At 44.0% G+C, this 18,905-nt stretch overlaps 1 protein-coding gene across 2 annotated transcripts; it reads right to left on the bottom strand.

Annotated features, from left to right (window-relative positions):
* Nucleotides 1–3,938: 3,938 nt before the first annotated feature.
* Nucleotides 3,939–18,905, bottom strand: ZNF599 (zinc finger protein 599). Of its 2 annotated transcripts, none has more exons than XM_036108520.2 (4): nt 18,509–18,905; nt 16,527–16,653; nt 14,410–14,505; nt 3,939–6,624 (listed from the first exon to the last, which is right to left on the bottom strand). In XM_036108520.2, exons 1-4 carry the CDS (start codon nt 18,524–18,526, stop codon nt 5,102–5,104), a joined length of 1,764 nt encoding a protein of 587 aa, XP_035964413.1. In that variant the 5' UTR covers nt 18,527–18,905; the 3' UTR covers nt 3,939–5,101. The 2 variants fall into 2 exon arrangements, with proteins under 2 accessions (XP_035964413.1, XP_077919807.1); XM_078063681.1 differs by having other exon boundaries at nt 18,794–18,905.

Genomic DNA, 18,905 nt, shown 5'->3' with positions numbered 1-18,905 from the left:
AGGCTTCCCGCGGAGCAGGGAGCCCGATGCGGGGCTCGATCCCAGGACCCTGGGATCATGACCTGAGCCGAAGGCAGACGCTTAACGACTGAGCCACCCAGGCGCCCCCACCATTTTTTGATACTTAGTACAGTCGCATACACTTAATGAGCACGGTCACTGCCTATGAGGAGATCTTCTTTGGCTTAACTCATAAATCAACCACTGGCCATACCAGGCTCCAGGCTCAGAAGATGTAGGACAGGGACTGTGAGTTGGTAACATCCCTAGCAGACATTTCTCCTCAATATGAGCCTTGCAGCAAATCATGCAGCTATGACAGATCTCCCAGGTGCATGAACAGCAGGTGCTATCAGCTGTGTGCTGGATCTACCCTGGCCTACAAGCCTTTTGCCCCAAGGGCACCAATATCTGTTGTAATAATTCCATAACCAGCTTTCAAGGTCATGGCCAAGATGAACAACTTACCAATATTAACTTTTCCAGTTCACCAGTTGGTACAGCTTTCGTTTAAAATTTTTTTAAATTTAAAAAATTTAAAAAAAATTTTTTTTCCTCTCAGTATTTTGTAGCAGTGTTCCAGAAATTATAGATCATAGATCATGGGTCAGATCTGGCCCCCAGCCTGTTTTTGTAATGCCAATCAGCTTGAAATGACGTTAACATTTTAAAAATGTCGTAAAATCAAAACAAAACCAGAACATGTGACAGAGACCATACATGCAAAGCCTACAACTATTTCCTATGCGGTGCTTTATAGTGAAACTTTGCCAACCCCTGACGTGTACTTTTTTGGTGCATAGGTCTTATACAGTATCTGCTAATTTACTCCTCACTACTTTGTGAGATTTTAAAAATGCTATTGTAAATGGTATCTTTTAAATTTTAGTTTTCAGTCATTTACTGGTAGCATATCGAATATACAATTGGTTTTTATATATTGATCTTGTATGCTGGAAGTGTGCTAAATTTCCATGCTCCTGGTATTTCTTTGTAGAATTCTTATGATTTTTTAAACACACATTCATGGTTTCTGTAAATAGAGTTTTACATAATCCTTTTTAATCTGTATGCCTTTTACTCCTTTTTACCTTTACGTTTGCTCTGACATCCTGTAAAATATTGAATACCAGTGAAGATAATAAACATGTGTTCCAGGTTCCAGTTCTTAAGTGTTCAGTATGCTGTTAGCTGAAGGTTTTTTGTATATGTGCTTCATCATATCAAGGAAATCCCCTCCAATTTCTATTTTGCTGGAGATTACTTTGAAAGAAGTGTTGAATTTTGTCAATTACTTCACAAACAGATTTGAGATAGTAATATGGCTTCTCTCCTTTATTCTGTAAATATGAATTACATTGATTGTTTTTTTTAAATGTTAAACCAACCCTGATTCCTGGGACAAACCCCACCCAAGAGGTGGTCCTGCTAGATTATCCTCTTATATTTGGTGATTTCCTGAAATGGTCATTAAAGACTTTTATGTCTATGTTCCTGAGGGATATTAATCTTTAAATTTCTTTATGTTTTTGTACTAGAGTAATGCTGGCTTCTTCGTAGAATGAGTTAGGAAAAGTTTCCTTCTTTGTTTTCAGAGTTTGTGTAACCTTGGTAAAATATCTTCCTTATATTTTTGATACAATTTACAGGAAAACCATATGGATGTGCAATTTTCCTCATAGAATGGTGTTTAAAGTCACTTGTTATCCCTTTAATACCTACCAAATCTGCAGTGATGCCCCCCCTTCATTCCTGATATTGGAAATTTCATTTTTCTTTTTTTATTTCCTGGTCAGTTTTTCTAGGGATTTGTCAATTTCATTAACCTTTTAAAAATCCGTTTTTAGTGTGTTAATTTTTCTGTATATTTTCTACTTCTGCTATTAGCTTTATCATTTATGTCTACTTATTTTGGATTTAATTTCTTTTTTTTTAAAGATTGACTTATTTGAGAGAGAGACAGAGAGTGCAGGGGGTGGGGAGAGGGAGAGAATCTTAAGCAGACCCCAATGAGCATGGAGCCCAACACAGGGCTCAATCCCATGACCCTGAGATCATGACCTGAGCCAAAATCAAGTCGGGCTCTTAACCAACTATGCCACCCAGGCATCCAGTGCTGTCCAGTGTTTGTAAGTGCAAGAAGGCTGTGATGGACCTTAAAGAATATACATGTGTTAGATGGGCTACCTTCGGTCAGGAGTTGTACTGCTGTTGACTCGGAGTTCGATGTGAATGAATCAACAACATGGCACATGCTCAAGTAGGAAGAAGAAATTCACTGATCTGTACATGAAGCCACTCCAGAAAGTGTTAAAAGTATCTTTTAGAGTGTGTGGTGAAGCTATGAAAAAGATGGAAAAGCAGCTCAAGTTGTGGATTCGTGAGATGAAGATCAATAAAAAAGTATAGGAAGGCACTGTTCTGAGGCTGAAAGCCAAAATTTAAGAGTCCTGTTACCCAGATAGGGAAAATGTTAAACCCTGATCAGCTAGTTAGCTGGCTTGCACATTTCAAGAGACAATACAGTATGAGCAGTGTGCAGATAAGGCCATTCCTGCAGATCAGGAGGCTATGGAATAATTTTTTAAATACCTGCTAAATATTAATACAGGGAAAGTGTTATTGTGTAAGAGCAGGTTTCAGTGCCAACGAGACTGGCTTGTTTTCCTAGGCTATTGACAAATGAACCCATATAATGCAAATGGCCTCCAAATCCCCTCTTCAAATTATTCAAATATCATGCAATCTTGCTATTTTGTGTCAATACTAACAGTGACTGACTTTAAGTGCAAACCCCTAAGATGTACGGAACCCCAAATCCACAAGAACTTAAAAGGAAACTCCGGTTCAGGAGTTTGACATCTGACATACGAGATGTCAGAAACATTCTGGGATTAAGCTTCTACCACTGCCCATCCAAGAAGCTGACTGCTGTCTCCGGGCCAAAAACCTTGCCTCCAAGGTTGTATTGATTTTGAGTATTGCCCCAGTCCATTGCCATGAAGAACTTGCAAATGCCCACCCCAACCTAGGTGTTCTTTTCATGCCCCTAAACACTAGGTCTGTCACCTAACCTGGCCATCAGGACATAATAAAGCTTTCATGGTGAACACCACGAGGGAACTTTATAGTAAAGCAATACAACACCAACAAGGAAACCGGCATGACACACTACTGGCAGTCGGTCACTATGGCCACGGTCGGGGACTGTGGTGCACAGCCTGGGGTGGTATCGAGGAGACTACTATCAGTAACACCTGCAAAAATGGCCAGACCGCCCAAAAAAGTTCAAAGGCTTTGAAGGTGTCACAGAAAATATAAAGGCCAATGGCAAACACATAATGCATATCACATGGCAAATAAGTGGAAAAAGCCTCAGTGACATGCGGGAAGATGTGGAAGAAATTTGGGCAGAAAAGGTGGTAGAATCCGCAAAGACCCAGAAGAGAGAGCAAAACAAGGCACTAAAGTCAGTGGAGATGAGGAAGGTGATGAAAACCCGGCTACCACTGAAATGTCCCTCTCACAGCAGCCGTATCAGAATGGAATTCTGCCTTGGAAGAATTTGCAATGACATGAAAGAATGTGACCCTATTGTTGAATGCAGCCTCCTGCTATTTTTCAAGCGGCTTGAAATAAGTACCATCAACTACTTTGGTTTTCTTGGGGTAAGCCAAGGTCAAGAGGTTTAGCCAGAGTGCACTGCCCCACCACACGTCCCACAGCTCTCTCAAAACTAGTTGTACTTAATGTTAATCTTTGATTAATTTTAACTTTTTCTGCACTTTCTTTGCATGACTGTACAATATAGCACAGTGTAGGTGTTCACATTACTGTACTGTTTACTGTGTTTATTTAATGTGTGAGACTAAACTGTGTGTATTGTTTGTATGACTGACTTAAAGTAGTACAGTAAAAATAGAATACACTATACAAAATGATGTAACAGAAATAGTTTTATTATAATACTGCATATTATTTCTAAGAAACATATATTAAATTCAGATGCCTTTAAACAGAACAAAAATCCCTAATAGGTCATGCATTGATTGGTAGATGAAAACGTGAACAGAGGCTCAGACGAACATAAGTTTGCATTTCCCTTAGAAGCAATGGTTCAGTAGTCATTAATTCAGTGTTTGTGATGGATTTACAGAATACAACTACGATGAATAACAAGAATTGACTAAATATATGAGTGTGTGTGTGTATGTGTGTTAAGTATTTTATGACTCAGGCCTCTGAATCTCTCACAAACATTTATGCTCCCCAAGGGTAAAAATGACAATGTTTTAGAATAAGGAGTATTTTCAAAAAATGTTGGCAGCAGGGCTGCCTTCAATGGTCCAACTCTCCTGACGACAGATATATAAAGGACACATGGGGCGCCTGGGTGGCTCAGCCAGTTAAGTGTCTGACTTCGGCTCAGGTCATGATCCCAGGGTCCTAGGATTCAGCCACACACCGGGCTGCCTGCTAAGCGGGGAGCCTGCTTCTCCCTCTCCCCCACTCGTGTTCCCTCTCGCGCTCTCTCTCAAATAAATCTTAAAACACACACACACACACACACACACACACACACACACACACACACATAAAGGGAATGAGGTCTTTTTCTCTCTCATACCCCCACCATCCCCTGCCCCAACCCCTAATGACAAATTATCACAAGCTTGGCAGGGAAATTGGAAAGAAGCCATACACTCATTTCCTTTCCCTTTCTCTTCTACATCTCCTCCTCCACCTCTCATTGTACTTCTAAAATACTCTTGAGATGATTTTATAGTATAAATATAAGAAGCATTCTTGCTGACATATTTTCTAAATGCATAACCACTGGGCCTCACTTGTGGATGATTCCCAGGGGTAGTGTAAGGGTGTAGGCTGGGTCAATTTCTAATATGACCCTTGAGATGACCTGCCACAAAAAGCTTTCACACAGATGGTAATTATGTTTCTCTTCAGTATGAATTATCAGATAATGAGCAAGATATATTTCTCTGGCCAAAAGGTTTTCCTGAAAAGTTACATTCAAAAGAAAAGGTATTTCACCAGTATGAGTTCACTAAAATTGACCGATGTAAACAACCTGCAGAGGCCTTTAAACTCTGGTATGAATTTTTCGATGGTGAGTGAAGGATGAACTGTGGCTGAAGGTTTTTCCACATTCACTACATTCAAAGGGTTTCTCTCCAGTGTGAGTTCTCATGTGTTGAGTTAAGGCAAAGTTGTCACAGAAAGCCTTCTTACAGTCTTTGCATTCATACGGTTTCTCTCCAGTGTGGATCCTATTATGACGAACAAAGTTCGCAGGCTGGGTGAAGGCCTTCCCACATTCTCTGCATACATAGGGCTTCTCGCCAGTGTGAATCCTCATGTGTCGAGTAAAGGAAGAGCTGTAGTAAAAGGCTTTCGCACATTCTTTACACTCCAAGGGTTTTTCTCCACTGTGGGTCCTATTATGTCGGATAAAAACAGAGTGGTGTGTAAAGGCTTTTCCACAGTCACTGCATTTATAGGGCCTCTCACCAGTGTGAATCCTCATGTGTTGAATTAAGGAAGAGCTGTCACAAAAGGCTTTCCCACATTCCTTGCATTCAAAGGGCTTCTCCCCAGTATGAGTCCTCTTGTGCCGGATAAAAGTGGAGCGGTGAGTGAAGGCCTTTCCACATTCGCTGCACTCAAAGGGTTTCTCTCCAGTGTGAATCCTCATGTGTTGAGTGAAGGATGAGCTGAGGCAAAAAGCTTTTCCACATTCTTTGCACAAAAAGGGTTTTTCTCCTGTGTGGGTCATATTATGCTGGATAAAAGTGGAACGGTGAGTGAAGGCCTTTCCACATTCACTGCACTTGTAGAGTTTCTTTCCAGTGTGAATCCTCATGTGTTGAGCAAAGGAAGAGCTGTAGTAAAAAGCTTTCCCGCATTCCTTGCACAAAAAGGGCTTTTCCCTAGCATGGGTCATATTATGTTGGTTAAAAGAAGAGCGGTGGGTGAAAGTTTTACCGCATTCTTTGCACTCATAGGGCTTATCTCCAGTGTGAATGCGCTGGTGCTCTGTGAGGTGAGACCTGCGTTTGAAGGCCTTCCCACACTCAATGCACTTGTACGGTTTTTCCCCAGTATGCAACCTCATATGTCGAATGAAGTCTGCCATATAACGACAGGCTTTCCCACATTCACTGCATTTATAGGGCTTCACTCCAGCATGAATCTGCTGATGCCGACCAAGGGCCCAATTCTTGCTAAACCTTTTCCCACAGTCTTTGCACTTATACATTTTATTCCTTGCATCTATCACAGGGGCTTTTCCTGGTCCTTGTTCATGTTCACGTAGATCACCTTGGGTAGTGACTCGCTCCTGCAAAACCGTTAAACACAAACGATCATCTGTCTCCAAATCATCATGTTTATGGGTCAACTTCCTAGGGCATGTCTCCTTGTGGGGGTCTGCTCCTGGCCTCAAGTTCCCTTCCTGCATTTCTGATAGCTTTTCCTGATCCCTTGCTTGCCCCAACCTGGAATCCCTTGGGACTCCCTGGGTCACTTGTTCCTCAAAAGGGGCTTCCTCAGTGAAGGCCAGCTGAGAAGCAGTAAGTTCTGTGGTCTCAGGTTTTGCTTTTTCACCTGAAGGGAATCCAATACAGAAAGGTGTCTATTAGTCATGTCAACACAGAACAAACAAAATTACCATCTGAGTGGTAGAATGAAGATGAAAATAACCCCTCTAATTCCTGTGGCATTTATGTATCTATTAAGCCCAGGTTTACAGTTTCTTTCTTCACTAATCCTTGGACTCTTGACATCTTTAAAAGGCAACCCAGGAAGAAAAGCTGGGGCAGGGCGTAGAGAATCTGGAGCGGAGAAGACTCCTCACCCTCCAGAATGGCGGAGGGTGGGCAGAGTAACGACTACACCGTATGTAACGACTGGGCCCCAACACGGTACGGCAGCACGGGGAACGGGCACCGAGCCTGACCCACATGGGAGACCGGGGGAGGCCAGTGGAGGCTATCTGGAAAAGGTGCTGTGGGAGCTTATTTCTAAAGGAGAGTAGGGATTCTCTGATGGAGGAATGAGGAGAGAAACTACAACATGCGGTGTCTTCAGAGAATTCCGAATGCCAGGCAAAGTGAAGTGGACGAGAGGATGGTGGAGATGAGGATGGAGAGGCAGACAGGGACTAAGGAAAGAAAAAAATCTCGGGATTCTGGGCTGTGGGATAGTGGGGGACAGTGAGAAACTATTGGGCGGGCGTACTGAGTCTACTTCATCTGAGTAAAGACTAGGAGAACAGACACCAAACAAATACCACTGAGATGAGGAGAATTATAAATTTACCACATTAATGAAGATCTCTATGAAAAGGGAGATTAGTAATATAAAGTTGTCCTTAAATTCATCTATAAATTCAATACAACCTCAAATAAAATCCCAATAGTTTTTCAAGGATATTGACAAACTGATCGTGAAATTTACATAAAAGAACAAACAGACCAGGCTATCTCCAAAGAAGAAAAAAGAAGGGAGTCTTGCCCTTTGAGGAATTAGAATTATGATGATTATATACAAGGCAGTACGATGTAGCCATAGATTTAAGATAAACTGTCAAAGGAAAAAAACAGAATTAAGAGCTCAGAAATGTATGTATGAACTTTGAAATATGACAGAAGCAGCAGAGAGGCCCAGTGGGAAAAGGAGGGACCACTCAATAAGTGGATCTAGAGAAACAATTTCCCATATGGGGGAGAATGAAATTGCATTCCTAACCTCATGCCACATAAAAATTAACTCTAGACTGATTAAGACCTAATTGTCAGAGGCTCACCATTAACAACATTTAGTAACTAGTAAAAATGATTATCTTTTAGATCTTGGGAAAGTGAAAGATTTCATAAACAAGATAAAAAAGCATTAACTGTAAATGAAAAGACTAGTCAATTTGACTAAATATTATTTTTTAAAAGGCAAACGGTGGGGGGCGCCTGGGTGGCTCAGTCGGTTAAGCGTCTGCCTTCAGCTCAGGTCATGAGCCCAGGGTCCTGGGGTTGAGCCCCGCATCAGGCTCCCTGCTCAGCGGGAGGCCTGCTTCTCCCTCTGCCTCAGGCTCCCCCTGCTTGTGCTCTCTCTGTCAAATAAATAAATAAAATCTTAAAAAAAAAAAAAAAAAGGCAAACAAGGGTATCTAAATTAATATCAGATACCACAGACTACAGACCAAAGTAAATGAGAAAAAGAGGGACATTATACAATGATAAAAGATCAATCCACCAGGAAGACATAACAATCCTAAATCTGTATGCAACAAATATCAGAGCCCCCAAATAAACCAAAAACTGAGTTCAAAGGAGAAAGAGAAAAACCACAATTACAGTCGGTAACTTCAACACTCCATATCCAAAATGAAAACTAAGCATATTTGTATGAGCTGACATTCACAGAAGATCTGCATCAGCCAATCAACACATGAAGAGGTGCTCAGCTCCCCTGGGTATGAGGGAAGGGCAGAAGAGCACAATGTGATACCGTATTACATTCACCCGACTGAAAAAACTAACGAACTTGACGGTATCAAGCGTTGGAAAGGCCACAGGTCCGTGGAACCGTTAGTGTAACGCAGGGGAAGTGTAAACACGTAAGATGCCATGTGAGAAAACAGCAGGGCAGCATCTAGTAAAGTTCTCCTTCTGCTCACTTATAATAATCGAAAAATTCTAGCCCTAGGAACACTACTAAGAGAAATTCCTACACATATGCATGAGGACATATGTAGGTGAATTTTCACAACAGCACTCTGTGGGTATAAAAAACTGGACACATGAAAGTGCTCATGAAAATAAATGAATACATTGTGTTATATTCATGCAAATGACTACAGAAGAAAAAAATAAGTGAACTATACTACATGCATGGTGAATCTTAATAATATACTGTTGAATAAAAAGTACAAATCATGTAAGACAATATAACCTATGATATACTTTTCATAAAGTTCAAATAAAAAAGCACGTATATACATGAGTACGATGAAGTAATTTTTAAGTCTGTTTTGAGAATGTCAGTTAATAATGGCATTATAAAAACACGTACATAGGATACACGCATCCCTGTGTTTATTGCAGCATTATTTACAGAGACCAAAATATGCCCCAAGCATCCACTGACTGATGCATGGATAAAGAAGAGGAGTTATATATATGCAATGGAATATTATTCAGCCATAAAAAACAATGAAATCTTGTCATTTGCAACAACATGGACACAGCTAGAGAGTATAATGCGAAGTGATCAGTCAGAGAAAGACAAATACCATATGGCTTCACTTATATGTGGAATTTAAGTAACAAAACAAATGAACAAAGGGAAAAAAGAGACAGACAGAGACAAACCAAGAAACAGATTCTTAACTATAGAGAGCAAACTGATGGTTACTAGAGGGGAGGTGGGTGGGGGGATGGGTTAAATAGGTGATGGGGATTAAGGAGTACACTTGTCATGATGAGCACCAGGTGATTAACATAAAAATGTAAAAAATATATATAAGTACCTTCATTTATTTTTTGTTTTATTTACTGTGGTAAAAAAATATATATATAACATAAAATTTAACATTTTAAGATAAAACAATCTTAAAATGTAATGGATAGAATAATTAGATGAAGTGGAAAAACTCCTTGAAAGATTCAAATTACCAAAACTGACGCAAGATAAACAATATATGAATAGCCCTATATTTACCCCAAAAGCAAATTGTTATGGACTGCATGTTTGTGTTCCCCCAAAATTCATGTGTTGAAGCCCTAACCTCCAATGTGAATTTGGAGATAGGGCCTTTATGGAAGCAAGAGACACCAGAGTGTTCTCCCTCTTCTCCCAACCACCCCCAGCACACACACAACACCTAGGAAAGACTATGGTCTCCCTTTGTCTTCTTATAAGGACACCAATCCCATCATGGGGACTCCACCCCCATGACCTCATCGAAACCCAATCATCTCCCCAAATCCCGACCTCTTAATAGCATCACACTGGGGGTTCTAACCCCCCAGCTCCAAGTATGAATTTGGGGAGGACACATAACAATGTTCACAATAATGTTACATAAGAAAAATTATGTAAATCAACCAGTCCAGTACATGGCAAATGTTCAGTAACCTGAACACCCCTCTTATCATTATTATAGGTGTTGCACTTGCCAATCAGAATGTCCACAGTAACCTGAGTAAGAACATTTTCAGTAGTGTGGTGCTGAGAAACAACACTACTGGGTCTCAAAGAATAAAGGGGAAGATACCACCTGCTCCCTAGTAGGTGTTAACGGTTGACGACCCTTATGCATGACTGCTGGGAATGTGAAACGGTGCGGTCCCTTTGAAACTGTTTGGTGGTTTCTACTGAAGCTAATCATGTATCTACACCATGATCCAGCCAGGCCACTCATTTACATATTCCCAACAGAAATGTGTGCTTATATCCAACAAAAAATATGATCAAGAATATTCATAGCTGCATTCTTCACAATATTCTGAAAATGGAGAACAAGCCAAATAACAGGAAAATGGATATATGTAATCTATTCATTCACTGAGACACTGCACAGTTAAGAAATAACTCTAAATTTTGCAAGCACATGAGGGAACCTCAGAGCCATGATGATTATCAAGACGGACATAACAGTATTATGTACTGTGGGGGTCCATTTATAAGTCTTTAAAACTAATCTACAGTGATTGAGTTGAACAGCGGCTACTTTTGTAAAAGGGGTATTAACAAGGAGGGAGCAGAAGAAACCTGGGAGGTGCTGGAAATATTTCTTGACCTGTGTGGTGGATACTTGGGGTTATATATGTAATATTTCATAAAGATGAACCTTTAAGATTTGTATATTCACTATGTGTAAGTTATACCTTCGTACAGTAATTAAAGAAAATAGTAAAATAGTAACGAGGAAGCCTAGAAGTCCTGCGTAGCTGTCTCTTCAGAGAATGAGAAAACTCCCAGAAGCTTGGTTGTTCAGGTGAAATAGAGTCGTCAACAATTACATGTGTTGGGAGAGCCAAGAGCATGTTTTGTTTCAAGTTTCCCCCAAGTGTCCAAAACTTCACTGTGTTTCCTATGTTGAGTTGAGAGAAGGTGAAGATATAGAAGAGGCAGGAATTATTTCCTTCACTTCCTTCACTTATGTGAAGACCCAAGGTCCCAGATGCAGCAGACTCATGTACGGCTTCCTGTAATTCCTACCTCGTGGTGCTTACACCCTGTTATGATGCCCTCTGGCAGAATGGCGCAGGCCCTTGATTTGCTTCTGATGTGGCCAAGTGGTGGAAATGTAAAAGATGAGGCTGTGTGTTGCATCCCTCTTGCTGGAGTCTCTCCCACCAACACTTGATCTGAAGGAACCTGACATGCTGTGGGGTGTCTCTGACTGTGGTCTTACCATTCTATAAGTCAAGAAAGCCAGGGACCAAAGAACGACCCCACACCACCTCCGTCTTCTTCACACCCTCTATCCAGCTGTTCCTGAATCTTGATCGTGTTTCATCTTCCGTATCTCCAGAATCCGTCACCTTCCCCAGCTCCATCGGTTCCGCACGAGCATCCTCGTCCAAGCCATACTCGTCTCTAGCCCGCATGACGCTAGCAGATTTCCAGCTGCTCTCCATGTATCTGCTGCGTGCCTCTGATCCGCTCTCTGCCTTCCGTCCGCTTCCCCATCCACTCACCCTACTTCCGTCTGGGAGCGGACCCCACCAAGTTGTGCCTGGACTTCTGACCCACAGATGAGAAGCAGTATATAAGTGATACTGTAAGCTCTGTTTGTGGTAATATTGCCACACGGCAAAAGACAACTAATACACCTGAGAAGTTAGGCGAAGGTGAGATCTAGACTCTGCTGGGGGAACTCGCCATGCCGGGCGTGAGAACTCTTCCACAGAGGTGAGAAGTAAGCTGCAGGATGAGTCTGTCAGGGGTAAAGAGCAAGAAGGCCAAGTGTGTAGCCTCTCTTCTCAATGTGAAGTAGGTCACATGCTGAGTTATGAGCAGTGAGGTGGGTGGCGATATCTCGAAGAAGGGTGAGTGGATGGGGAAGCGGACGGAAGGCAGAGAGCGGATCAGAGGCACGCAGCAGATACATGGAGAGCAGCTGGAAATCTGCTAGCGTCATCGGCCTAGAGACGAGTGTGGCTTGGACGAGGATGCTCGTGTGGAACCGACGGAGCTGGGGAAGGTGACGGATTCTGGAGATACGGAAGATGAAACACAATCAAGATTCAGGAACAGCTGGATAGAGGGTGTGAAGAAGACGGAGGTGGTGTGGGGTCGTCCTTTTGTTCCTGGCTTTCTTGACTTACAGAATGGTAAGACCAGTAGTTGAAAATGGCGAGGTGGGAGGAGTGGGCCAGATCATGAGGTCCTTTTTAGGATGTCAGTGGAACACTGGAACATTAGGATATTCAAGTGAAGATGTGGAACTGCAGAGCGGGGTGAAGGTGTGAGACAGACTCTAAGGGGTGAGGAGGGGAGGGCTGGACACTTGCTGGCTGAGCAGCCAGAAGGAACACGAGAGGGGAGAGATCACGAATCTGCACTGAAGCCTCTCCACCCACTCGATGGCCCCAGCAGCTCTGACAGCCCAGATGTGAGGCTGAAAAAGGCAAATGTCTCCTTGAGGTTTTATAAGACAGGAGGGCAAGAAGAGAACAAGGCTAGGGACTGCTTCCGAATATCTGCTTCACAAGTGGAGGGATGGATAGATGCAGAGATGTATAGGTGAATGAATGACTGGATGAAGGTGGAAAAGTGTGGGATGCAAAGTATAGTTAGAGGTGTAATCTGCAGAAAAAGAAAGGACTGTCTTTTCTGAATTTGGAAGGAAGTCTGAGATATTATTCATTATGACTAATAATGCCTAAATATTACAAACACACAACTTTTGTTACTTTGTCAGTCACTCTGAGTCAGGCAGTGTGCAATAAGCAGTTTCTTGTTATCTAATTACATTCCCAAATAATCCGATGATGCAGAAACCATCATTACTATCTTTTTCTAATGTAGGCTAGTTTAGCAGACTAGGATATGTTCATCATATCCCTGGCCTCTTCTCCTTGGGCACAAAGCTAAACCACATTTCCCAGTTTGATGCGACATGTAGCCTAATGACCAGTTCTTGTCAATGAAATCTGAACGAAGTGATGTATGTGTGCAAGGGGATAGGACTACAGATCTTCCACAACTTATGATGGGTTTCATCTCAATGAACCCATCAAAATGCGTTTTTTAAAATAAAGATTTTATTATTTATTTGAGTCAGAACGAAAAAGAGAGATCACAGAGGCAGAGGAAGAAGCAGGCTCACCGCTACGCAGGGAGCCCAACGCAGGGCTCAATCCCAGGACCCTGGAATCATGACCTGAGGTGAAGGCAGACGCTTAACCGACTGAGCCACCCAGGGGCCCCCAAAATGCATTTAATACACCTAACCCACCACACATCATAGCTTAGCCTAGATTACCTTAAACGTGCTCAGTACACTTACATTAGCCTACAGTTGGGCAAAATCATCAAATACAAAGACTATTTCATAATAAAGTGTTGAATATCTCATGCATTTATTGAGTATTGTACTGAAAGTGAAAAACAGAATGGTTGTAAGTGTACTGTGGTTTACCCGCGCGATTGCACGGCTGACTGGGAGCTGTGACTCGCTGCTGCTGCCCAGCATCAGGAGAGAGCGTCATACTGCAATATCGCTAGCCCAGGAAAAGATCCAAACTCAAAATTCAAAGGCCACCTTCTACCGAATGCATACTGCTTTCACACCACTATAAAGTGGAAGAATCCAAAGCTGAAGCACTGTAAGCTGGGGGCCGTCTGTCCTCCCCTGCTCTCCTATTCCTCTTGGCCACTTGGATGATGCCAGGGCAAACTTAAAGCAACATACTGACAACAGAACGCACCTGGATCCCTGAAAAAATAGGTGGTACAGAGTACCCCTGCTGACCCACATTAACCATGTCATAAATGAGAAAAAAACTCTTATTAATTTGTTAACTGACGTAGAATTGGGAGTTTATCTTTTACAGCAAGATAGCATTAACTTAGCCTAACTTGTATATCAAAGGAATAGCAAGATCATGCAACTTCCTCAGTCATGAGGCCAGTGAGTGGCCAAGCATTTAGAGCTTGTCTCTTACTCAGTATACCACCTCCCAACCCTAATAAAGACGAAGAGTGCGATGGGGTGGAAAGACAAGGGAAACAACTGGGAGTGCTCCATGACCAACCAAGACTCCGGGAAGGCCACAAAAGAAGCTGCCCATGGAATTTCAGACAGGTGATCCCCTGGTAGTCTGTGAGTTGCCATGAAACCCATTGCCAGGACACCCACCTGCCAGACTCTCAGCCACCTACCTGTATAGGTGCTTTTGGAGAGGCCTCTCTTCACTGTCCATAGTTCCTGCCCATGTTCCACTAGGTAGGTCAGCTCTGGTTTGGGAACAGGATGCCCTGTGCATGCAGAAAGAAATGGGGCATGGGTATGTAGGTAAGGACAAAAGGAAAAGTGTCAAGTATACAGGAGTATACACCTTTCACATGCCACCATGAAACTCCAGAAAGGAAATGACTCCTTCCAGAAGGTGTTCCCTAATGAAGCCAGTAGGATTCCACCTCCCCGTGGATCAGAACTACCTGGAGATGTCTGTTAAACCAAATGTGAGTTAAACCAAATCTCTGGGCATAAGGACAGAACACAGGGAGTCTGTAAAGCTCCCCAGGTGATTCTGGTGCCCAAGGATGGCTAAAAAACATTGGACTGAATCAACTGTTGAATGGCATCTACTGATAGTTGTCCGAGGTGGGCCGTGACCTAAAACCGCTACCCATTCTGAAGAAAAAGCCTTTAATCCAAGTTGGGAAGACAGAGCTGAAGGTGGGGACCTGCTGCCCTACTTGCCGCTGTAGCATCCCATGGCGACTTTGAGGATACTGGCCTGATGGCCTGGACCAAGGACAGAAAGTGAACAGACACGCCTGGGTTGGCACCTACCAGGCCAGGAGCCAGCATCACCTCAGGGCTTCTCATCAGGTGAAGTCATTTTCAGGGGTGAAATCAGTATGAGGAGGTTTTCTGGTACATGCACCCAAGCATGTTTTGCCAAATGTGAAGGCTTAAAGACAGGAGGACTCTGGAGAGAATCCAGTGACTAAGGCACCACAACCCACAGAAACTCCTAGAAAATCCTATACTGCAGGCCAGAATGTATCCAGTTGTCCTGCAGCAAATGCTCACTGATGTTTGCTAGATGCCTGGAACTGAGCCCCATGATGGGGCAGTGTCAAAGTTAAATCAGAGCTTCCTTCATCTCTGTCCTGGAACTGAGCTCCCTGTCCCCACAGGGACTTGGCTCCTGTTGGTCCCTCCATCTGGAATACTATTCCCCACGCATCTCCTTTCAACAACTAATCACAATGGTCACAAGTTACTGCATTGATGACTGACCTCCCGGGAGAGACAATGTGGACACAAGGCCGGGAGAGCCCTGTCATGGTGACCATTTGGACATCTGGGAAAAGGGAGACCTCAGGCCTCAATTCAATTCATATTCAGACCAATTTCTGGGTAAACTGGCCATTTAAAGTTTCACTGGGAGAATAGTTGGGACTTACTGATCTAGTACATGTAACAAGTACATGTGTCATACTTGCTTGTTCCTAGTTCTATTCTAAGCACTTCACCGCTATTAGGTCACTTGGGCTAAGTGAAAGGTTACTATAAAAATACAATAAAATCAAATTAACTGTATTAAGTCCCCGGAAGCTCACGCTGCGTCCTCAAGGCTATGTGTCCTACAGCTATTCTTTCTGAAGGGGAAATTAGCTAAGAGACACAGGAGAGCTAAAGATGCAGCACCAAGCCCAGACTCTTCCAGCAACAATCAGAAGGCAGGAAAGAGGAAGGAAAAAGGAAGAGCTTTCTTAGATCCCCATCAACGCCATTGATGATGTGTCTGTGCACCCTCTAAAATGATCTCCCTTAGCAGCAGAGAAGCAAGGCATAGGCCTTAGGAGATAAGGGAAAACTGCAGACACCAGGAGCCAAAGAAGCCATTTAGCCGAGATTGTGCTGCTTAGAAAAATACCAGTAGCACTGATGTCAAATATCTTCCTGTCTGTCTGATTCGCCCACTTCTTGGAGAACTCACAGGTCCTGCTTACTGGGCCATGAGGACATTTGATCCACCAAAGTGAACCAATCACCTTACCTATTACGGAGATCTGGAATAAGGACTTCAGACTGAGGACAGCTTTTGCTGGACACTTGGGTAAAAATGTTGAGAACTATGTTTCTTATACAACAATCCCTATTGGACACATAGGGACGCCAATAAGAGGTTAGAACAGAATAGGCTGAGGACGTGGGGAGACAGGAAGGTGGGTCCCAGAGGCCTTCTCAATCAGCCATGCTTAGAGAGAAAGGATGGAATGAAAGCCTGTGGGTACCACTCTGGAGAGCAATGAATCCTTACCCAGTGAGACCAGGAGCCCACAAGTCTCCAGCATCACCTCCCGGTATAAGGTCCTCTGGGCTAGGTCCAGGTGTCTCCACTCCTCCCCAGTGAAGGTCACAGCCACATCTTTAAATGTTATCAATGCCTGGAATATCAAACAGAAGTGATGGGTGGCTGTATATCTATTAGATGAGATGACAGCCTGTTGCTTGGTCACCGGCAGAAGTCCAGAAAGAACCGAGGCCTGAACCCCTGAGTATCTCCTGAGAACCTAGCTCTGTGCTGGGCTCAGGAGAGAGGCAGGAGGTGCCTCTGACAGAGTAAAAGAACGTGGGAAAGAAAAGCCTCCTGTGTAGGAAGCCATTGGAGAAAGACACAAAACAATGATAATCTTATGTAGGCAGTGAGGAGCAGATATTAAGCCCATGAGTAAGTGCCATCACCTCCATTTCACAAGCAGCAAACGGAGGCTCAAAGCCAAGTGGAACAGAGTTGTGTGTCTAATGAGAAGGGGCAAGATTTGAACCCAAGTCCCTCAGGTCCAGCCATGGTCGGGGGTTTAGATTTAATCTAAGTGTGACATAGTCCCAGAGAGAAAAATCTTTCGTTCATCAATCCCTTATTGGGCACTGGTGCAAGCGCAGCACTGTTCTAGGCTTGGAGATAGAGCAGAGAACAGGAGCTCACACTCTGGAGCTGGGGAGAGGTCTGGACAAGAAATTAAAGAAATGAGCAAGATCAAGTCATATGGCCCTAAGGGCTCCGAAAACAACAAAAGAGAATGAACTGATTGCAAACATTAGGGGACTTTAGCTGGAGCAACCAGGGAAGGCCTCTCTCAGGGGGCACTGGAATGGGAGCAGGCCAGGTGAGGAAAGATTAATAACTAACCTAAGCCCGAAGGTGGTCAGAGCTAGGATGAGAGTAAACAGGGTGACATGCTAGAGAGTAACTTAAGGCCTGTTGTGTGTTTACAACTCAGGAGACACAGCATTCCTGTACACCATCATTAATGAATATTGGAATGGAGTCACTCTTCAAGCACAGGTTTCCCCCACTATCTGAAAGCACAGTGTTCCTATGAAAACTTTCCTAAGCCAAAATGCAGTAACATGAAAAGTATCCCCCAACTTCCTGAAAGTTCCCCTTACTGCCAACTTTGCTTTTAGGAAAAACTTACATTAGCACCTGTTTTCACCAACCGAAAGAAATCCCAAAAGGATTTTTGTTTTTACCTTACTAATGTAGTCTCTCCTAAAAGCCAGTGGCAAAATCCAAACCTTTGGAAAGCGGGAGAACCTGAATAAGAAAATGTGTTAAAGAGGAAAATGGATCACTGTTGCAAGTTGCAAACCAACTCCACTTGTAATACACAGACGGCAGCTGCAAAGTTCAATCCAGTGACTGTCTTGTCTTCCCCACCTGTCCAGGGGCCTTCTATACCTACCAGAGAAGCAGCAATTCACAAAACGCAGCTCCCGTCCCCTCTCCCAGCTTCCAGCTGGGTAGAGGCCTAAGGCAGGGAGGCCCGAAGGCCAGGCTCTCCCTGGTGTGAGCCTAAGAGCAGAGCAGGACCAGGTTAGTCCCTCTCAGAATCACATCCAGACTGATGCTCTCTGGGTCGCGCTGAGCAATAAGGACACTTCACACACATACTCTCTCTGGTTCCCTCAAGTGAGAGACAATAATCGTTAATACACACGGTATTCCAATTTTAGACCCGAGGGAATGGAGGCCAAGGGCAGTGAAAAGGCAAGCTGAGGTCAGGGGCAGAAATGGGGGCCTCCCCCCCTTATAACCCCTGGCCTGGATTCAGAACCCTGGGTTAGAAGTGATTAGATCTACCCCCACCCCCACCCCCCCGCCGCATTCCTCCAGGAACTCCAGATCCAAGAGCATTAAGAAGGAATGGCGAAGAGTCCCAGGATCTGTATCACTGCGGGCGGAACCGTGAGGACCGCGACCCCAGCGCGCGTGAGCCTGCGCGACCCTCCACTCACCAGCGCCGGCGCCGCCATGAGGCCCACGGGCCGAGCGAGACCGCGAGAAGCGGCGACTAAAGCCCGTCTAGCGAGCTCAGCCGACCCCTCACCCCAGCCCAGGGCCGGGTGACCAGGGACCTCGGTCTCCGCTGTGTAAACGCGCAACAAGGTCCGGGGGCCCCGTGCGGGTGCCTCGGGAACGAAGGGCTAGTGCCGCGGCGCCGGAGAGGCTAGGGGGACAACCCCGTTACAGGTGGTTTCGGGCTCATGCAAAACCGTGGAGGTAGGTCCTATCCTCCTCACCGTCCTTCGCTCAGTCTGGAAGACCCTTCTGGGTAGCGGCCTCCTCCCACCGCTCCAACCAGAAGCGCCGCTCAACACAGACACGCTACACCCAAATGACGTCCTAAGCGGA

Source organism: Halichoerus grypus, chromosome 15, assembly GCF_964656455.1.
Source record: "Halichoerus grypus chromosome 15, mHalGry1.hap1.1, whole genome shotgun sequence".
In the NCBI taxonomy this organism is placed as follows: domain Eukaryota; kingdom Metazoa; phylum Chordata; class Mammalia; order Carnivora; family Phocidae; genus Halichoerus; species Halichoerus grypus.
Note: the sequence above shows the minus strand (reverse complement) of the source record. Positions and strands in the feature narration are given on the sequence as shown.